The 22878-nt window shown below is 31.6% G+C and overlaps 3 protein-coding genes across 3 annotated transcripts in view; 2 read left to right on the forward strand and 1 right to left on the reverse strand.

The window, feature by feature from the left end:
* Window positions 1-15732, forward strand: part of LOC130900014 (BDNF/NT-3 growth factors receptor-like) — a 40669-nt gene extending 24937 nt beyond the window's left edge. The window contains exons 2-8 of the mRNA XM_057810316.1: window positions 3315-3494; window positions 5713-5810; window positions 5908-6048; window positions 6311-6473; window positions 13529-13693; window positions 13761-14050; window positions 14134-15732. Coding sequence (XP_057666299.1) covers window positions 3315-3494; window positions 5713-5810; window positions 5908-6048; window positions 6311-6473; window positions 13529-13693; window positions 13761-14050; window positions 14134-14637 — 1541 coding nt within the window. The 3' untranslated portion in view covers window positions 14638-15732. The remainder of the gene's footprint in view (window positions 1-3314; window positions 3495-5712; window positions 5811-5907; window positions 6049-6310; window positions 6474-13528; window positions 13694-13760; window positions 14051-14133) is intronic.
* Window positions 6485-12989, reverse strand: LOC130900016 (cytochrome P450 315a1, mitochondrial). The gene is made up of 2 exons (XM_057810319.1): window positions 12415-12989; window positions 6485-9244 (listed from the first exon to the last, which is right to left on the reverse strand). Exons 1-2 carry the CDS (start codon window positions 12689-12691, stop codon window positions 8124-8126), a joined length of 1398 nt encoding a protein of 465 aa, XP_057666302.1. The 5' UTR covers window positions 12692-12989; the 3' UTR covers window positions 6485-8123.
* Window positions 15733-16062: 330 nt separating the features above from the next.
* On the forward strand, window positions 16063-22134 carry LOC130900011 (zinc finger protein draculin-like). Its single transcript, XM_057810314.1, has 9 exons — window positions 16063-16335; window positions 16628-17123; window positions 17592-17832; window positions 17890-18087; window positions 18320-18487; window positions 18697-18889; window positions 18964-19218; window positions 21395-21554; window positions 21639-22134. Exons 2-9 carry the CDS (start codon window positions 16640-16642, stop codon window positions 21773-21775), a joined length of 1836 nt encoding a protein of 611 aa, XP_057666297.1. The 5' UTR covers window positions 16063-16335; window positions 16628-16639; the 3' UTR covers window positions 21776-22134.
* The last annotated feature ends 744 nt before the right edge of the window (window positions 22135-22878 follow it).

A 22878-nucleotide genomic window follows, 5' to 3' on the forward strand; every position in this document is an offset into this window, starting at 1 on the left:
CCCCCTAGGACTCATTTCTGTTACTAGATTTGAAAAAAATGTCTCGGTGGTCAAAGATTTTCCAATAATGAAGAGGTGATGTTGAGAAGCTTGACGATTCTTATTAATTTTCAAAATTTTCGTGTTTTCTTTGTGGGGCCAGGTACTTCTGTGACTATCCTCGTAACTGGGCATCTAAATATTCTAAAAGATTGTAATGGGTCGATGAATTTGATCAGATATACATATATAGCTACAACAAATTTATATGATGTATAATCCGGTCGATTTAGATATATATTCCTATCAAGCTGAAAATCAAAAAATCAAAGGTCGCGATTTTCAGCGAAACGGTGAGTTTTATCAAAAAAGTACCTCAGACGAAAATTGTAGATCGTAAAATTATCTACAAAAAACGTATCAATACTTTTTTTCCTACGAGTTACCGTTTCTGAGATATAACGATTAAGGTCAAAGGTAAAAAAAAAAATTAGTTTTTCGCAATTTCCAGACAAACGGTGAGTTTTATCAAAAAAATACCTCAGATGAAAATTGTAGATCGTAAAATTATCTACAAAAAACGTATCGATACTTTTTTTCGTACGAGTGACCGTTTCTGAGATATAACGATCAATGTCAAAAGTCAAAAAAATTAGTTTTTCGCAATTTTCAGCAAAACGGTGAGTTTTATCAAAAAAATACCTCGGACAAAAATTGTAGATCATGGAATTATCTACAAAAAACGTATTAATACTTTTTTTCCTACGAGTTACCGTTTCTGAGATATAACGATCAATGTCAAATGTCAAAAAAATGAGTTTTTCGCAATTTTCAGCGAAATGGTGAGTTTTATCATAAAAATACCTCAGACGAAAATTGTAGATCATAAAATTATCTACAAAAACCGTATTAATACTTTTTTTCCTACCAGTTACCGTTTCTGAGATATAATTATTCAAAACTTTTCTTACAACATTGAAATGAACCGAGATTTGTAGTGAGTGTTTGTAAGAAATTTCTGTTGACTGATTGGAACTGTCATAAGTTCATCAAATAAATCCTCAAATGATGAACATGTTCAACGATGTTCTATAGTTTGGTATTTCTCGTGTAATCATTACAGCCATTAAATAAGACAGTAAATTTGAAACATTATAACTTTTTGATTCGCTATATCTCAGAAACGGTAACTCGTAGGAAAAAAAGTATTGATACGTTTTTTGTAGAAAATTTTACGATCTACAATTTTCGTCTAAGGTATTTTTATAATAAAACTCATCGTTTTGTTGATAATCGCGAAAAACTCATTTTTTTTTACCTTTGACCTTGATCGTTATATCTCAGAAACGGTAACTCGTAGGAAAAAAAGTATTAATACGTTTTTTGTAGATAATTTTATGATCTACAATTTTCGTCTGAGGTATTTTTTTGATAAAACTCATCGTTTTGTTGATAATCGCGAAAAACTCATTTTTTTTTACCTTTGACCTTGATCGTTATATCTCAGAAACGGTAACTCGTAGGAAAAAAAGTATTGATACGTTTTTTGTAGATAATTTTATGATCTACAATTTTCGTCTGAGGTATTTTTATAATAAAACTCATCGTTTTGTTGATAATCGCGAAAAACTCATTTTTTTTTACCTTTGACCTTGATCGTTATATCTCAGAAACGGTAACTCGTAGGAAAAAAAGTATTAATACGTTTTTTGTAGATAATTTTATGATCTACAATTTTCGTCTGAGGTATTTTTTTGATAAAACTCATCGTTTTGTTGATAATCGCGAAAAACTCATTTTTTTTTACCTTTGACCTTAATCGTTATATCTCAGAAACGGTAACGCGTAGGAAAAAAAGTATTGATACGTTTTTTGTAGATAATTTTACGATCTACAATTTTCGTCTAAGGTATTTTTTTGATAAAACTCATCGTTTTGTTGATAATCGCGAAAAACTCATTTTTTTTTACCTTTGACCTTGATCGTTATATCTCAGAAACGGTAACTCGTAGGAAAAAAAGTATTAATACGTTTTTTGTAGATAATTTTATGATCTACAATTTTCGTCTGAGGTATTTTTTTGATAAAACATCATCGTTTTGTTGATAATCGCGAAAAACTCATTTTTTTTTACCTTTGACCTTGATCGTTATATCTCAGAAACGGTAACTCGTAGGAAAAAAACTATTGATACGTTTTTTGTAGATAATTTTACGATCTACAATTTTCGTCTAAGGTATTTTTATAATAAAACTCACCGTTTGCCTGGAAATCGTGAAAAACTCGTTTCTTTTATCTTTGACCTTGAATAAAAATTTTTCCATACACAGTAATAATTGGTAACATTCAAATTTTATTTTCAATCGTATTCTAAACAATTTTACTCATTTTCAACTCTACCGGAATTAATGTTATTTTTTAATCTAATTTGACTGGACTAATATAGTTGTAGTACCCCTTCAGTACTTTTTTTGAGAAAACGAATTATTGAGAAACAACATTCACCCTGTATAAATTAGTTAAATCAATATTTAAAACCAATTTTTTATCGACGTAACTCTATTTTTTCTTTTTTTCGAATTCCACTGTACGTTCTAATTATTTATAATTAGTTTCCATCTTTAAATATGAAATACGAAAAAAGATTTTTAATAAGGTCTTTCAACTCGAAGATAAACTTTCTCCATATATTAATTATAAACATAACCAATCCATTGATATTGTCAAAATACAATTTATTTATTATAAACTATTAAATTATTTCGAGTTTACGTAACAATTATTTTATTTGGTACATTTCAAAAAGTTAGTAGCTCGAAAATAATGAAAATTGTGAGTTTTATTCACCTTTTTTTGATTTATTACATCGATTCATACTTTTCCAACGGCAGTTTTGGTTTTTTTTTATTAAATTAACAAAATATCTAGAGGATTCTCGAAGGAATCAATTTCGTATTTAAAAAGGCATTTCTCAATGGTATTTCGAGTTTTTACTTTCCCGATAACGTCTATTAACATTGCGGATTCAAAAAAAAAAAAAAATAAAAACGTAAAAAAAGCGTTTTACGAATGGCTCGGAACCTCGTTGTAAGAGGCCAGTTGTTTATGGTTAACATAATAAATTGGCGGTTGGATCTGATACGAATAAACATATTGCCTTATAATTAATAAATACGGCGTGTATATCGCTAATGAGAAATACTTGGAAGTCTTATTTCAAGACAAACAGACCTATTTTGTTATTCCCGGTCCGAAAACGCCCGATAATAAACCGCATGTTTCACAAATTACCGTTATTATGAATTATTCTTAACAATTAAACGTTTTCTGTCCAGGACGCATAGAAATCGTTAATCCCGGAGCTTGTACTACCAAATCGTGCGTGGGAGACGTCGCGTGTAAACAATTACCAAATCAAACCCATACTTGTATATGTACCCACGATTCCCAACCGCCCTTCTCCGATGGGACATGTCCAAGAAAGGTAGTCGCTTCTGGAAACAGCCCTTCGGACGGTAAGTACCACAACGACCTTTTAAAACGATAGTTACTAATCAAATTTCGAGTTTTTTATGGCGCTGACAGCGCAGTCACAAACTAATCACGAATCTGTCAATGTCAAATGTCATTCATTGGTAGATATGCGAGTGTGTGCGTTCCCACAACCTAATCTTTTTGTGTAAAATTAAAAGAAGAAAATTACGTAACTATTTTAGATGTTTGTAACGTTATAACTGAGCTAATTTGTAAAAAAAAATAGATCTGTGCATATTGGAGCAAAGAAAATCCTCATTGGATGTGTGAAACGCAAATGGACCGGTGTTGACATGTCTAATGGTAACCATTTTGGGTGGATTTGGTGCGTCTTGAAAGACCCATACAAACTTTAGTTTCTAGTTCATCGTTTGTCACAATCTTTTTGGACAATTTTCAGATTTTTAACAACTAAATGTCAGTTTTTGATAACTAAACGTCAGTTTTTGATAACTAAACGTCAGATTTTTGATAACTAAACGTCAGTTTTTGATAACTAAACGTCAGTTTTTGACAACTAAATGTCAGTTTTTGATAACTAAACGTCAGTTTTTGACAACTAAATGTCAGTTTTTGATAACTAAACGTCAGTTTTTGATAACTAAACGTCAGTTTTTGATAACTAAACGTCAGTTTTTGACAACTAAATGTCAGTTTTTGATAACTAAACGTCAGTTTTTGACAACTAAATGTCAGTTTTTGATAACTAAACGTCAGTTTTTGACAACTAAATGTCAGTTTTTGATAACTAAACGTCAGATTTTTGATAACTAAACTTCAGTTTTTGATAACTAAACGTCAGTTTTTGACAACTAAATGTCAGTTTTTGATAACTAAACGTCAGTTTTTGACAACTAAATGTCAGTTTTTGATAACTAAACGTCAGTTTTTGACAACTAAATGTCAGTTTTTGATAACTAAACGTCAGTTTTTGATAACTAAACGTCAGTTTTTGACAACTAAATGTCAGTTTTTGATAACTAAACGTCAGTTTTTGATAACTAAACGTCAGATTTTTGATAACTAAACGTCAGTTTTTGATAACTAAACGTCAGTTTTTGACAACTAAATGTCAGTTTTTGATAACTAAACGTCAGTTTTTGACAACTAAATGTCAGTTTTTGATAACTAAACGTCAGTTTTTGACAACTAAATGTCAGTTTTTGATAACTAAACGTCAGTTTTTGACAACTAAATGTCAGTTTTTGATAACTAAACGTCAGTTTTTGATAACTAAACGTCAGATTTTTGATAACTAAACGTCAGATTTTGATAACTAAACGTCAGTTTTTGATAACTAAACGTTAGATTTTGATAACTAAACGTCAGATTTTTGACAACTAAACGTCAGTTTTTGATAACTAAACGTCAGATTTTGAAAACTAAACGTCAGTTTTTGACAACTAAACGTCAGATTTTGATAACTAAATGTCAGATTTTGATAACTAAACGTCAGATTTTGACAACTAAACGTCAGATTTTGACAAGTAAACGTCAGATTTTGACAAGTAAACGTCAGATTTTGACGTACTTAAGTAGCATAAATTATTAATGGAGATTCGGCACGATTTTTACCGAATTTCCAAAACTGGGAAAGTTAAAAGGATACAAAAATAACTAGAAAGAACGTTTCGTAAACAAGTTTATTTACTTTAATTGTCATTGGTGATGTACAACAGCGTTGAATCCGCCAGGTGTTTACCGCCGTATTTGTTCTTTTTATAGTGACAGAAATTAAATTTGATCCATTGTTTTGTTAAGTTCTCAGTTTGTTTTCATTACGTATATATATATATACCGTGAATTTATGGGTTGGAATTACGTCGAATTAAGACAAATAAATAATTTTTAGAGTATCTCTTAATGATGTAATTGATACTATGTATACAAAAACCAAATTTGTACATTGAAAACGTCTATTAATGAATAATTACTGGAGTTAATAGACGTATATTCAAAAAAACAGTCTAAAATAATAAAAATAAATATGTTATTCGATAATTTATTGATAATCTCACAAAATTTCCGGAATCTTCATCTCATTTGATCGACCGATGAGTTGTTGGGCTTCGTAAATCGCACAGTCTCGTCTAAACTTCGCTACTTTCTAATACAAGCATCTACCGCTATCTCTGAGTCAGACCAGGTACTTCTGGTGTTTTCTTTGTTCATTTTATTTGTTTTTTTTTTTCGTTTCAGTTGATGAAAGTTCTGGTAGGATACCGGTTCAACCGATTGCTTCACACGAAAACCACATTCCATTAACAACCACCCCTAAATCACCGTTAACCCTACAAGTAAGCCCAAGTAAATCGAATAGAATACAAAAAATTCGAAATATTATTAACGGAATACCTTTTGTTTGGTTAAATTTTATACTCGAACTTATTTTAGGATGACAGATTCGCCGCTGTCACTTCTGGTTATTCCAGTTATCAAATCTACTTAATTCCTCTGACCGTTTTAATATGTGGGATATTATTGTTGATCCTGGTATTATTCGTAAGGAGAAAAATGCGAAAAAGGACTGAAGGCGTGAGTAAACTTATTATTTATAATTAAAACATGATCAGTCAAATGTCAAAACGGAACTGTCATTCAGTGCCACCCACCCGCTACAGAAAGTTACCAAAAATCATTCAAGGTTGTTTCAAGTTGGTATTACGAGGTCTGGTTATTAAATAACGAGACTTGGCGCCTAGAGGGCGTATTAATCTCAAATCTGACACAGCTTTTATAGCCGGACCTCGTAGATTTTCAATAATTTATCAAATTATTTATACGAAATGATTTTCAGACTTCACCGATTAGTTTAAAACACAGTTTTTTAGTACCTGAAAGGTACGCGCCGAATCCACAATATTCCGCTTGTTCTGCAACCGGAGTTCCGATTTTGAAAAAAGAAACGCTTTCGTTTCTGAAAGAAGTCGGGGAAGGATGCTTCGGGAAGGTTTTCAAAGGTAAGCAAACATTAAATTATCATATTTTATTTATTTACAAACAACTGTGTAGCTAAACGTAGATTTGAGCTGCGAAAGACACAATTAAATACGGATTCCCAAAAATATTCTATTAGGGGTGTACTGAAAAGCCCTTTTTTGATCATAATTACAAGGGGATTACCAAAGTTTGTTCACGTTTGTACAAATCGACGCTACGAAGTTTTTTATAAATTTTATTTAGCTTATATCGATGTCTACTTTTAAATTTATATACAGGGTGGTTGAATAAGGGTGAGGTATAGGAAAATATACTGAATTTGCCTTATTTTTTACCCCCGAATGCTTTAAAATAGAAAAAACGGGGCGGTTCTATTTAAAAAAATGAAAAAAATTGATATTTTTGAAGTTAAACTTTGAACACTTTTTATACACACCCCGTATAAAATGAAAAATTTTTCGACATAGATTCAAATACGTCTGACCTTGCTTAAAACAACCGAACAAAAAAAATTTTCATATCTTTAAGGGTATCAACGTAAAAAAATAATTTATAAGGGTCAAATTTTTTACAAAAAAATTAATAACTCGAAAAGTATGCATTTTTCGAAAAAAGTTTTTAGACAAAAATTTACTAAAATTTGACGTAGATTTTAAAAATGTATTAATATACAGGGTGTTTTATTTAAAATAACAAAGTTACATTCGATTTCAAGTAGAACCGGAAGTCGGCCATCTTTGAAAATATTTTAGTTAAAAAGATCGTATCCTAAAACCCAAACGTACAAATTTTCACGATTCTACTATAAGTATTTTCCCATATATACGGATAGTTTTAACTCGTCGTGGGACAACCTGTATAAATAATAAAAAATTTCATTCGAAATTTGAGAATTTGTAACATTTGTCATTTTTTTTTGAATACATACAAACAATTTTTCATATTTGGTGAATGCGCAGGTACAATTTTGTTATTTAAAAGTAGTAAAACATTACACAGTTCAGATCTATGTATAAAACCGTGAAAATTGGGTAAATAAAGTCGTTAAAACAATCATAAAGAGCACAATTTTGAAAAACGGTAAAAAATAATGTCTTAAAACCGAAAAATATCAAATTTGCAGACGTTATTAAAACAAAAGAAGAAGATAACGAAGATTGTAACAATCCGAGTTGAAATTTGAGCAAACATCGTTTGAAAATTTACTAAATATTTACAGCCCCGTGTGTATTATTATACGAGGGAGATTCAAATATAAATCTAAAATTCGTTAATCTGGACTTTTGCTCCGAAGCATTTCGGACCGAAACCGGTTGAAACCGGTCACGTTTTTCGCTGTCATAACCTTCAACGAACGATTCGATTCTATCCTGAAAACATTGGAAACCACGGGAGTTAAAATCTTATTTACAAGCTAAAAATGTAATTTTTAGTATTTAGAGCTGGAAAATAGTCTTTATCGGAGTTTTTTTACAATTACAGTGACGGAAACGTGTTTCGGGACGTCCATAGACAACATATCCATATACTAAACGTCTAAAACGTCCTCTAGATACGCAGTTTTGTTATTTAATAGCCATATTTCATCAACATAACCTCAATCGCGTTTCCTCGATTCCCGTACAGTTTTCAAAGTCCGACAACGTCGCCCTCGTTTTAAATTTGAAATATTAAGTGATATTTCTGAAAATAAGCCTCAACGGTTTAGACGGTTGCGGTACCATCACGAGTACATCATCGATTTCTTCGTCGTTAACGACATCGATATTAAAATTTTCGATTAGTTTCGAAAGCGTAACGGTCAATTGAATTTCGGCGATTTTTTTCCCGACGCACGACCGAGGACCCATACTGAAGGGTAAACTAGCTTGTCGAACCGACGAATCGTTCATTCCACCCCGATCCCATCGCTCCGGTAAAAAGACGTCGGGGCGTTTGAAGTATTTTCCGTTCCGTCCGCTCGTATAAACGGACATCACCACCGCGGTACCGGCGGGTACGTTATAACCGCAGATGACGGCGTCCTCCGGCAGGACTCTGGTTAGAAACGGGGCCACCGGATACAATCTCAACGATTCCCTCACTATGTTTTTCGAATAATTCGTTTTCGGATCGGATCGGAGGGTTTGTCTCAATTTCGTTTGGTGATTTTTATGTTTCGCCATCAAAAACAGTATCCAGATCATGGTGTAGGACGTGGTGTCGCCGGCGCTTATTATCAAATCGATTATTATCCGATCCAGATCCTTGTTGTTTATATTTTCCTGTTTCATTTTGTTTATTAATCCGTCGTTTTCGTTTCTGATGCGATCGATCAGATCGTTCGCTAAATTTAACGAACGTTTTACGGATTCTTCGAAATTCCGCCAACGTTTCAAATTCAATTTTAGAGCCAATTCCGCCGGGATCAATTGCAACTCGGAGGTGCGTTTGAATATTAAATTTACGGTCGACGATAATCGATCCACTAAATTTTCTATTTCTTCGTAACGTCGTTTATAATTATCGCCGCCTATTAATACGGACACTATCACCTCCAAAGACCATTTGTATAATTCGGCTTCTAAATTTTTGAATTCCTCGTTCGGATTTATCCGATCTATCAATAAACTAGTGGCCGCGTCGCAAGACGTTTCTATCCACGAAAAATCTCCTTTTAATAATAATTTATTCATTATCCTCCTGAAATGGTGCCATTCCTCGCCCTCCATGAAAAATAATCCGCGAGAATAATTGTTTTTTTCGTTATACAACAACCACGATGACGGTTTCGTTAGTTTTGGATATTTTCCTGTAACAAATAACAATATAAGTACTACTATTATTTTGGCAACACTGTTTTTGACAGATGACGCGTCAATCGTGACATACGTCATTAGTCAAACTCACGACGTTTGTAAATTATTCAATTTTACTACCGAAAATTGCGCATTGGTGTCAAATCCAGACACTTTTTTATCTGAACTGTTGATTCGATTGATTTTGGTCGCTGTTTCCGTAGTTTAAACAGTCACAGAGCGACCTGGGTGAAGATCATCTTCAGTGCCATCGCTAAAGCGTTTACACTACTCAAAAACACGCCCACGACATAGAGAATTGCCCCCATAGGCCTCTTGCAACAATTTATAGCACTGAATCGGAGTTTTTTTTCGATTTATCGAGAAATTTGAGATTAAGTCTCGTTATTTAATAACCAGACCTCGTATATTATATTTAATGTACGTAATAATACGAAGTCGTATCACTAGGACACTCTGTATATATCTTGAACGTCATTAGATACTTAGAAAATGTTTATTAACAATTAAATTACGCCCTCTAGGCGCGAAATCTCGTTATTTAATAACCAGACCTCGTATATTATATTTAATGTACGTAATAATACGAAGTCGTATCACTAGGACACTCTGTATATATCTTGAACGTCATTAGATACTTAGAAAATGTTTATTAACAATTAAATTACGCCCTCTAGGCGCGAAATCTCGTTATTTAATAACCAGACCTCGTATATTATATTTAATGTACGTAATAATACGAAGTCGTATCACTAGGACACTCTGTATATATCTTGAACGTCATTAGATACTTAGAAAATGTTTATTAACAATTAAATTACGCCCTCTAGGCGCGAAATCTCGTTATTTAATAACCAGACCTCGTATATTATATTTAATGTACGTAATAATACGACGTCGCATCACTAGGACACTCTGTATATATCTTGAACGTCATTAGATACTTAGAAAATGTTTATTAACAATAAAATTACGCCCTCTAGGCGCGAAGTCTCGTTATTTAATAACCAGACCTCGTATATTTTATTTAATGTACGTAATAATACGACGTCGCATCACTAGGACACTCTGTATATATCTTGAACGTCATTGGATACTTAGAAAATGTTTATTAACAATAAAATTACGCCCTCTAGGCGCGAAGTCTCGTTATTTAATAACCAGACCTCGTATATTTTATTTAATGTACGTAATAATACGACGTCGCATCACTAGGACACTCTGTATATATCTTGAACGTCATTAGATACTTAGAAAATGTTTATTAACAATTAAATTACGCCCTCTAGGCGCGAAATCTCGTTATTTAATAACCAGACCTCGTATATTATATTTAATGTACGTAATAATACGAAGTCGTATCACTAGGACACTCTGTATATATCTTGAACGTCATTAGATACTTAGAAAATGTTTATTAACAATAAAATTACGCCCTCTAGGCGCGAAATCTCGTTATTTAATAACCAGACCTCGTATATTATATTTAATGTACGTAATAATACGAAGTCGTATCACTAGGACACTCTGTATATATCTTGAACGTCATTAGATACTTAGAAAATGTTTATTAACAATAAAATTACGACCTCTAGGCGCGAAATCTCGTTATTTAATAACCAGACCTCGTATATTTTATTTAATGTACGTAATAATACGACGTCGCATCACTAGGACACTCTGTATATATCTTGAACGTCATTAGATACTTAGAAAATGTTTATTAACAATAAAGTTACGCCCTCTAGGCGCGAAATCTCGTTATTTAATAACCAGACCTCGTATATTATATTTAATGTACGTAATAATACGAAGTCGTATCACTAGGACACTCTGTATATATCTTGAACGTCATTAGATACTTAGAAAATGTTTATTAACAATAAAATTACGCCCTCTAGGCGCGAAATCTCGTTATTTAATAACCAGACCTCGTATATTATATTTAATGTACGTAATAATACGAAGTCGTATCACTAGGACACTCTGTATATATCTTGAACGTCATTAGATACTTAGAAAATGTTTATTAACAATAAAATTACGCCCTCTAGGCGCGAAATCTCGTTATTTAATAACCAGACCTCGTATATTATATTTAATGTACGTAATAATACGAAGTCGTATCACTAGGACACTCTGTATATATCTTGAACGTCATTAGATACTTAGAAAATGTTTATTAACAATAAAATTACGCCCTCTAGGCGCGAAATCTCGTTATTTGATAACCAGACCTCGTATATTATATTTAATGTACGTAATAATACGACGTCGCATCACTAGGACACTCTGTATATATCTTGAACGTCATTAGATACTTAGAAAATGTTTATTAACAATTAAATTACGCCCTCTAGGCGCGAAATCTCGTTATTTAATAACCAGACCTCGTATATTATATTTAATGTACGTAATAATACGACATCGTATCACTAGGACACTCTGTATATATCTTGAACGTCATTAATAATAAAATTGTATATTGGGAAAAATTTGATGTTATGGCTATAAAATTGGCAACGTCGCTAAAGTCGTATTTATTTTTCTATCTAATAACATTAAAAAAAAAAGTTGATTTTGCTATTTTCTTTTCGTATTACATGCATAGTCGACTTCGAAATTGTAAACATTACCAAAACAATATCGATCTAGTATTACCAGTTTCAGCAGAATACGTAGACGCTTGAATTGTTGAATTGAATAAAATATTCGTTTCTAGAATCACTTTATCGTTATAAAAAAAATATCTTTACCCTTTAGAAGTCTTATCCTATCTAAAATAACCTCGGGTGTGATAAGAAATAATCGACCAATAATTTGTCTCAAATTCACATTCAAAATTATTACGTTTTGTGTAAATTCGTAATTATACGTAAAACGATTGTTTGTGAGAATCCGATTTCGGCCATTACAGTTAACGATCATTTATTCAATATGGCGAACGAAGTTTGAAGTATCACAAAACTTCGATTTATGTAAATTTTCCTTAAATAAATAAATAAATTAAAAAATATACTTTATTAGAATCGTTTCTTTAATAAAAATAATTATTTGGACGATAATTTTAAAGTTATTAATATATAAATCGTTTCAATAAATCGTATCGATTAATAATCGATTATTCGTGAAACGTCAATGAAAAGTATTTGATGTGTCTTACCTTCTTTAGCAAAAACTGCACGCATTTCATCAGGATCTGATAAAAATACAGCAGTAACAGGTCCGACATTATCCCTAAATATAGGGCCTAATTTGTTATGCCGTCTATCTATATATTTATGAAGTTTCTTGAGCCCCCCCGTAATTACTAATGAAAAAGTAGAACCAATCAGAGGCAGTCCTCTAGTCGAGGGTATATCTTCGAAATTTTTAACCGAACAATATTTCCTTCTTATAATTAAACTACATGTTGTTGTTGTGATTTTTTTTACGAACATTTTCTCTCGAGTTGACTTATAACGACTACCGCACTTGTAACAATGAAGCTGAATTCACTCCGCCTAAGTAGGCTCGTTTTCGTCAATTCCGAATCCAGTCGACGTAGCAATTGTTCGATGAAAATACGGCACGACGAATCGATTATTTATTCGGTCGGACGCTATTAGTTGTTTCGGGATCGGTTCGTAACGGAACTCGCAAGAGTGTATTTTGTAGGTTCAAAAACCCCGGATCCCGACCCCGAAGTTTGATTACATCTATGGCGGTTTTCTTATTTATACATGCGCGTTAAGATCTTTCGCTTCTATAGTAATCTACTACAGTTGTAGAAATTGTGATGTAAATGAAATATCTTCTCTAATCTCACCAGTGGCGTGGATAATTCTTTCGAGGAATCGTTTGAATTAATTACGACTCGATATATTGAGCGAAACTTTATTTAGAATAACATTTCTTTGAGGTTTAATAAAGTTTTTATCACATAAAGAATTACCAATGAAATACATAACCTATATTTCTTTTTATGATAAAAACTTTTTTATTTTTCGTTGCTATAAGTATAAACAAAATAAAGTTAACGTTGGGATTGGATTTGGTACGTAATTTTGCTAATCGTTTAAGAATTTTAAAGACTAATAATGAGTAATTACAAAATATGTTAGTTTAAAATAATCTAGTATTGACAGGTCTTCGAATTACGAATAGATGGCGCTCGTAAGTTATAGAAATTGTGTTGTAAATGAAATATCTTTACTAATCTTACCAGTGGCGTGGATAATTCTTTCGAGGAATATAAAAACTATATAAAAAAAGAAATGTAATGGAATTTTTTTCAGGGGAACTTTTATGTGACGATGAAAATAAGGTTAAAATAGTGGCAATCAAAGTACTGAAAACGTCCGCCACCAAAGAAGCCGAAGACGATTTTTTGAGAGAAGTTGAAATAATGAGCGCGTTTCGGCATCCCAACATACTGTCTCTATTAGGAGTAGTTCAAAAAGGTAACAAGGTATTCAAAATAATCGAAAAATCGTCGTTTTCAAAAAAAAAAAATTTCAATTTCAACAGACGAACACGTCAATCCTATGATGGTATTCGAATTCATGCCGCACGGAGACCTGGCTGAACTCCTACGTAGTCAAAGGCATAGTCCGTTAGAAAAAGAAGTCCCGCAATTAACTAAAACGGAATTACTGTCCATAGCTATACAAATAGGACAAGGTATGAAATATTTGGCGTCGCAACGTTTCGTACACAGAGATTTGGCATGCAGAAATTGTTTAGTAGCCGAAGGCCCGATCGTCAAAATAGCGGATTTCGGAATGAGCAGAGACGTTTACACGTGCGATTATTACAAAGTAAGTATAATAACATAACCTAAAAATATCACGGACGATATATAACGTCAAAACTATAACGATTTTTATTTCTAATATTCCAGATTGGCGGTTCTCGTCTCCTCCCCGTTCGATGGATGTCCCCGGAGAGCGTAGTTTACGGTCGTTTCACCTTAGAATCTGACATTTGGTCGTATGGTGTCGTCCTATGGGAAATATACAGTTTCGGAAAACAACCTTATTACGGTCACAGCAACGAGGAAGTCGTCAAATTGATATTAGACGGTATAATGTTGATACCGCCGGATGATTGTCCTTCTTTTATATGCGATTTGATGAAGAATTGTTGGAAAACGGAGCCGAGACATCGAATCACCTTTCCGAGTATATGCGAAAAGTTGGAGGAGGCTTTCGAGATCGAAAACGTACCGGTCGTCTCGTACGCGACGGAAACGAAAAAAATGAAGATCGGTTGTAATAAAAGTCTACCGAGACCGCCTCCTTTACCGTCCATAATACAACAAGTTAGTTTATTAGACGGACAAGGTTATTTGAAACCTATAGAGATTACGGAACCCGTAACTTATCTAGAAACAATTTGCGATTGATAAAATTATCATTATACGACGGTTAAATCTAGTCATAATTCTATTTTAATTATTCAAGATGTCAATTAATGATTAATATTTGTAAATAGAAATGAATTAATCTTGAAATAGTTCAAAATAATATCAGAATTTTATGCAACACTTATTACATTTACAAAATCTATGCAACCAGCATTACTCTAACAATTTCATCAGAACAATTTAAAATACTATCAACTCGATATGCAACACTTATTACATTAGTTTTATATAGCGAAAAAAAGTTCATTTACAAAATCTGTGCAATCAACATTACTATAACCACATTGAAATTAATTTTTGTTAAAAAAAATAAACTTGAGATAAAAATAATTTCATCGGAAAAATTTAATATAATGTTAATTCGATATGCAAACCTTTACAGATGTATATGCAATCAACATAACAAGAACACACGCCATCTATTAGTTCCAAAAGTAGTTTTACGAGCTCCGATTTTAATCGAGTTATTGAATATATACTGAAAAAAATTTTCTATAAAAATATAACGAATAATAATATAAAAAAATCCTGGTAGAAAGAGAAAACATCGAAATACGTGAAATTTGAGGTTATAATGTTGGCAATGACGAACTGTCAGTGAAATCAAAACTTAAAATTATTTTATATTTGACGTATCGGCACTAAAATTTTCGTATAATTACAAAGTATATTTTATAGCGTAGCAACTTAATATTGTTTTCTCAGTGTACGCGATGTAATTCTCGTTAAATGACGTAATTTTTTCGAAATTTAGAGTAAGGCTTTATTTACTGGGTGTGATTGCTCTAGAGTGTGGGCTTAATTAAATATTGTACATTGAGTGGGTATTTTTAAAATTTTTATTGGAACGTACCCCCATTAGAAAGCTCGATCAAATACTATGTTAAGTATTTATTTATTTGGATACAAAATAATTATCTCGAAACTGTATTTTCTCAATTTTATAATAAACCAAAGATCTGTTCACATCCTAAAAATTGTGAAAATTCTTGTTATATATAACATTTGTATGTTACCTAATTTTAATGTTTTGTAAAAATTATTAAGAAATAATATAATATTTTACTAAATTGATTTTGAAATATTTTTTTACCTATACGTATTCCCGTATCATAAATATCCCATGCCGACCCTGTACATCTTTTAGATTTATTCTCCAAGTTATATATTTGAATAGTTCGAACAAAATCATTCATTATAGGGATTGTCGTTCTTTTTTTAGAAAAAATATTTTTTCTTATAACTTTTCAAATAATTCTGAAGCGACATTTTGTGAAAGTAAGTAGATGAATTTCGTAATGATATACGTGGTTCAAAGTATTCTAGTGGTGACATCTAGCAGATAGTAGTTGTATTTATAAATTATAAATAGTAATCATTATAGATAACGAGTTTTGACCGTTGACAGTTTAGGGTAGATTAGGGATTTTGGTCTAATCAAATTATAAAATCCAAAACATGTAAAATGGCTTCCTCTCTCAACTCAATATTTTCAATACGATAATTTCAAAGAAAAAATACATTTTCGACGTAAATTCGGAGTGTAAATGTTTGTATTTTCATTGTGTAGTTAGTATGTGCCAATAATAATTATATTAAGTATTTGCAATTATAGAATTCATTAAAGGGCTTTTTAATTGAAATCAATAAAGGAATCATGGTCTTTGACACCACATAGTAAGCATTACGTTTTATTTATTACTAATTTATGAACGAAGATTAAATATATTAATTATTTTAACATATTAAGTCCAGAGATATTTAAACATAACCTAAAATCATGTAAACAAAAATGTTTAGATTGCTGAAAATACACAATAAATCGCAAATCTATTCCATAAATCAATCGATTGATGTTTTATCGTATAATTTTGTTATAATTTTAATTAAACGTAAATTTATAACTAATTTAAACAAGGATTTAATATATTAAAATAATATTCAAATCAATTTAGAATATTTGTTCCAGTACATTGTTATAATGAGACATTTAGACAAACAACCCATAATGGAAGATAAATCTCGAGGTGTAGATCACTTAGATATACTTCCAGACATCAAAATGGAATTTCCAAAATTCATTTTGGACGATAATCTGATGAAAAACGACTTTTTAAGCGACGAAGATTGTTCCAGCGAAACGCATTTAACCTTCAATCTCAACAACGATAGCGATAGTTCAGAAGAACTAGATTCTCTAACTAAAAACGTGAGAAAAAATCGCAGGAAAGCTTCGGCACCCCAAAGAGCAGTACAAATTGAAAACAGCCAATCGGGATCAATGGAAAACAGTTCAGAATCATCGCAGGATAATACAGATAGTTTAACATTCACAAATATACAAAATTTAAGTTTAAAGGACGAATCTTTGTTGGATTTCGGTGAAGGTGATGAATTGTGTGATGATGATCTGTTGGACAAGATTAGTGAGGATGATATATTCAAGGATTTACGTGATGAAGCAGGTAAAAAATTCATTTTTAACCTTATTTATTCATATTTTTATTGGAGCTGTAGTTATAGTCCATTCATACATATAGTAAAATTGGGTTTTATCTGCTTTTTGCGTATAAGTCTGGTAACTGCGATCAAGGGGGAAACAATGAATTTTTTATACATATAAACGAATATTTTTAGTTTTTGATAGGAGCTGTAGTTATAGTCCATTCATACAAATGGTAAATCAACAATTTTTCATTGGTTTTCATCTGTTTTCATGTATAAATCTAATAACTGTGATTATTGGGGGAAATAATTTATTTTATGGGCATATAAATGAATATTGTTGGTTTCATGCACAAAGTAAATTAATTATTTTTGATTGGTTTTCCATTGTTTTTGTGTATAACCGTGAATCTCGTGGGATATGATAAGTTTTATATGCATTTGCATAAATTTATAAGGGTTATATAGGTATATGAATGTTTTTCAAGATGGTGAACCGATAGACGACGAAATGATAGTGAATGTTAAAGAGGAATGGCGTGCGCATTGGGGTGTCAAGTGCAATATGTGTAAAGAGGTCTTCCCTTTTCGAACTGAATTCGATAAACATTACATTTCCAAATATAACGTATTTCCAGTTTACACTTGCACTTTTTGTAATAAAGCCTCGGAAAAATACTCAACTTTTCGATCACACTGTTATAGACATATAACCGAAGGCCGCTACAAGTGAGTTGATACATTTTTCGTTTATTGAGAAGTTTTTTATTGTTCTGTACTTTGTAGATGCCAATATTGCCCGAAAGGTTTTAGCTTACAGAGTATGCTACACGTTCACATATTGGCCAAACATACTAAAGTTAAACCTTACAATTGCGAAGAGTGCGGTAAGACTTTCGTTACCAAACCGGGGTTGAAGATTCATCTCAAGAAACACAAGACTGAAACAAAGGAGGATTATCCGTGTGTGGTGTGCGGCAAAGTGTAAGTTTATCTTATTTATTTGAAATTTTTATTTATATACATATATTATTCTTAAAAAGTGTTATTAATATTTATTCATTCATTTACAATGTTCGTTAAGTGGCATCTGTGGTTATAGTCCGTTCATACGTTAAAAAAAAAAATTATATTTTGTTATTATGTTTGATTGTATGAAATTTGATTTTTGACTTAGTTAGATAGGTAGTGTGACATGTTATATTTGGTATTATAGGTTGCATACAAGGGGCGGTTTGACGTCTCATATGAACGTCCATCGGCTCGGTAGAAGATTCATGTGCGACGTTTGCGGTAAAACGTTCACGCAAAAAGTCAACATGCAACAACACGTCAAGCAACATACCGGCGATAAACCTCACTCGTGCAACAAATGTGGCAAAACGTGAGTGTTCCATTCCCCTTAAGACACGGTTGCGTTGCATTGAGGTTTCGATGTCGAATGTCTTTTGAAAACTATATCGTATTAAATTATTATCGCGTATCGGTTCGAAACGATTAAAAATCGAGCCAAAAGACGAACCGAACTCGATTTCTTCAATGCACAATGTTGCCGGGTTGTACGGAATGTTGTTAGAAATGAATGAATTTCAGTTTCGCCGAAAAGTCTCACTTGATGCGCCACTACAGTTTCCACAGCGAGGTGCGACCGTTCAAGTGCGAAGTCTGTCAAAAAATGTACAAAACCGAAAGGTGTTTGAAGGTGCACAGTTTGGTGCACGCCGCCGCCAGGCCGTTCGTGTGCGGTTATTGCAACAAAGGATTTCTGAGCAGCACGAAATTAAAAGTAAAACACACATTTTATATGAGAGAATATTTCGGAAAAAAAAAGAACAATCGACTTGTTTTTTTTTTTTCCAGCAACATTACAATATCCATACGGGAGAACGTCCATACAAATGCAAATATTGCGAACGCACTTTTACCAATTACCCGAATTGGTTGAAACACATCAGGAGGAGACACAAAGTCGATCATAAAACTGGCGCCGAATTGCGACCGAAAGTTAAAGAAGAATCGCAACAACTTCCAACATCGACGGTTAGTTGCGCTTCGACGACATCGTCAATAAACGATTTTACGCAAACAGAATTACCGTCGACTTTACCCCAACAGGTAACGTATATCCATATAACAAAAAATTTTGTTAATTATTCTTCTTCTTTTCTTCCAAATCGAAATATTCTTCTTCTTTTCTTCCAAAAAAAAAATTCTTCTTTTTTTTCCAAATCGAATTATTCTTCTTCTCTTCTTTCAGATCGAGATATTCTTCTTCTTTTCCTCCGAATTCAATTATTCTTCTTCTTTTCTTCCAAAAAAAAATATTCTTCTTTTTTTTTCAAATCGAATTATTCTTCTTCTTTTCTTTCAGATCGAGATATTCTTCTTCTTCTCCTCCGAATTCAATTATTCTTCTTCTTTTCTTCCAAATTCAATTATTCTTCTTCTTTTCCATTTCTTCCAAATCGAAATATTCTTCTTCTTTTCCATTGAAAATTCTTCTTTTCTTCCAAATCGTGATATTCTTCTTTTTTTCTTCCAAATCGAAATATTCTTCTTTTCCATTGAAAATTCTTCTTCTTTCCTTCCAAATCGAAATATTCTTCTTCTTTTCCATTGAAAATTCTTCTTCTCTTCCAAATTAAATTATTCTTCTTCTTTTCCATTGAAAATTCTTCTTTTCTTCCAAATCGTGATATTCTTCTTTTTTTCTTCCAAATCGAAATATTCTTCTTCTTTTCCATTGGAAATTCTTCTTTTCTTCCAAATCGAAATATTCTTCTTCTTTTCCATTGAAAATTCTTCTCTTCCAAATTAAATTATTCTTCTTCTTTTCCATTGAAAATTCTTCTTTTCTTCCAAATCGTGATATTCTTCTTTTTTTCTTCCAAATCGAAATATTCTTCTTCTTTTCCATTGGAAATTCTTCTTTTCTTCCAAATCGAAATATTCTTCTTCTTTTCCATTGAAAATTCTTCTCTTCCAAATTAAATTATTCTTCTTCTTTTCCATTGAAAATTCTTCTTTTCTTCCAAATCGTGATATTCTTCTTTTTTTCTTCCAAATCGAAATATTCTTCTTCTTTTCCATTGGAAATTCTTCTTTTCTTCCAAATCGAAATATTCTTCTTCTTTTCCATTGAAAATTCTTCTTCTTTCCTTCCAAATCGAAATATTCTTCTTCTCTTCCAAATTAAATTATTCTTCTTCTTTTCCATTGAAAATTGTTCTTTTCTTCCAAATCGTAATATTCTTCTTCTTTTCCATTGAAAATTCTTCTCTTCCAAATTAAATTATTCTTCTTCTTTTCCATTGAAAATTCTTCTTTTCTTCCAAATCGTGATATTCTTCTTTTTTTCTTCCAAATCGAAATATTCTTCTTCTTTTCCATTGGAAATTCTTCTTTTCTTCCAAATCGAAATATTCTTCTTCTTTTCCATTGAAAATTCTTCTTCTTTCCTTCCAAATCGAAATATTCTTCTTCTCTTCCAAATTAAATTATTCTTCTTCTTTTCCATTGAAAATTGTTCTTTTCTTCCAAATCGTAATATTCTTCTTTTTTTCTTCCAAATCGAAATATTCTTCTTCTTTTCCATTGGAAATTCTTCTTCTTTCCTTCCAAATCGAAATATTCTTCTTCTTTTCCATTGGAAATTCTTCTTCTTTCCTTCCAAATCGAAATATTCTTCTTCTCTTCCAAATTAAATTATTCTTCTTCTTTTCCATTGAAAATTGTTCTTTTCTTCCAAATCGTAATATTCTTCTTTTTTTCTTCCAAATCGAAATATTCTTCTTCTTTTCCATTGGAAATTCTTCTTTTCTTCCAAATCGAAATATTCTTCTTCTTTTCCATTGAAAATTCTTCTTCTTTCCTTCCAAATCGAAATATTCTTCTTCTCTTCCAAATTAAATTATTCTTCTTCTTTTCCATTGAAAATTCTTCTTCTCTTCTTCCAAATTAAATTATTCTTCCTCTTTTTTATTGAGAATTGTTCTTCTTCTCCTCCAAATCGAAGTATTCTTCTCTTCGATATCGAACTATTCTTCTTCTCTTTCATTTAGGATTGTTCTTCTTCCCTTCCAAATCGAACTATTCTTCTTCTTTTCTTTTGCGAATTGTTCTCCTTTTCTTCCAAATCGAATTATTCCTCTTCTTTTCTTTCAGATGGAATTATTCTTTTTCTCTTCAATATCGAACTATTCTTCTTCTTTTCTATTGAGAATCGTTTGACCGAATTTTTATTTTTATTTTTTTTTTGGAAAATTTTTGTGTGAAATAATTGTCGTTTTAGACCGGTACGCCTTTGGAGGAGCACGCCGATATCGGTCCAATTTTAAACGATATAAATTTCACGAAAACCGACGATTTTCTATTACAACAAAATTTATTTAATTTTCCAATATTGGACGATAAGATTTTGTTCGGTCAACAACAAATGGACTTCCTTACAGGTAAGAATCGCTCGGTTTTTTTTATACAACGCCCCTCGTATATTATTGTTGAGAGTTGGAAATTTTCATTTCCATTTTTTCCAGGAAACGCCGGTAGTTCGGTCGGTCTGTTGATACCGTATTTCCAAGCGCCGTTGCCAAATCATCAGACTTTATTGCAGCATACGACGACTCAGACTATTCTTCCAGTTCAGACGAACGATCAGAATTTGTACGAATAATTATGTTTGATGAATTACAGTATTAACATCGTTCGTTTGATTTATTCGTATTTCGAAATATTTATTTTTTTTTTCATTAATTATTAATAAAAATCGTTAATTTGTAAATTTCCCCATATTTCGGTATAAAAAATAACGTTTAGCAACACCGCAATTTTCATATTTTCTTTTACACGTTTCCAGAAGTCAAAAGAAATATTATCAAACACTCTGTATATGCTTTTATTCATGGTCATTGAAAGTATGTAACAAAAGAAAAGTGATTGATACTTTAATGTATTTTTGTAAAAACGAGACCAAATACATGTCAATTGTAACCTTTTATCAATTTTTTTAAATAAACATTCCTTTTTCTCTGCTTTTATTTCTTTTATTTATTTCCACCTCAAAATCCCAAAAAACGCAGTATAATTTATAAAAAAAACGTACATAAAAGAAGACACATGACAAAAGTTTGCTAACCACCAATTTAACACGTTAATTGCCGTCTTTAAACGATAAAAAATTTTAATGTGCTACTAAGACAACACTTTTAAAAATGAATGAAAAAAAAGATGAAGCAGCTGAAAACATCTTCTGGATTAAATTAATAAAAGCTAGTAGTATCCCTGGACACTAAAAAAGTTTCTGCAACATATAAATTTATTTAAAAAATGATAAATTTGAATTAACTTCTCATCCAAATACTTATTGGTACATTAAACAAACAAAAGTCTTTTGACGTTTATTGACAGGATCATATTCCTATATATAACACAAGCATTCCTATGATTAGCCGCAAAAGAGCGTTTCGTTGTGTAAGAAATATACAGATATCTATGGAAAAATAATTTTCTTCTTATTTGAGATAATAGTTGCACAGTCAGTACACATATACACCAAAAAATTCTCTCAAGCTAAGTAAAATAACATTCCATAGAATAGAAATCAAAATGTTCCAAATACTTGTACATTAAATAAACAAATGTATTTTGACGTTTATTGACAGGAACATATTCCTATTTATAACACAAGGCATTCCTTTTATTAGTCGCAAAAGAGCGTTTCGTTGTGTACAAAATATACACATATCATATTTTTTTATTTGAGATTAAAAAAAAACA

The sequence above is a fragment of the Diorhabda carinulata genome, chromosome 12 (assembly GCF_026250575.1).
Source record: "Diorhabda carinulata isolate Delta chromosome 12, icDioCari1.1, whole genome shotgun sequence".
In the NCBI taxonomy this organism is placed as follows: domain Eukaryota; kingdom Metazoa; phylum Arthropoda; class Insecta; order Coleoptera; family Chrysomelidae; genus Diorhabda; species Diorhabda carinulata.

Bases quoted from the DNA above. Each gene is read 5' to 3' on its own strand.
- LOC130900016 (XM_057810319.1), bottom strand. From the start codon at position 12,691: ATGTTCGTAAAAAAAATCACAACAACAACATGTAGTTTAATTATAAGA. The intron at 9,245-12,414 runs GTAAGACACATC...TATTTGTTACAG, and splicing joins TGCAGTTTTTGCTAAAGAAG to GAAAATATCCAAAACTAACG.
- LOC130900011 (XM_057810314.1), top strand. From the start codon at position 16,640: ATGAGACATTTAGACAAACAACCCATAATGGAAGATAAATCTCGAGGT. The intron at 17,833-17,889 runs GTGAGTTGATAC...TGTACTTTGTAG, and splicing joins ATAACCGAAGGCCGCTACAA to ATGCCAATATTGCCCGAAAG. The intron at 21,555-21,638 runs GTAAGAATCGCT...CATTTTTTCCAG, and splicing joins ACAAATGGACTTCCTTACAG to GAAACGCCGGTAGTTCGGTC.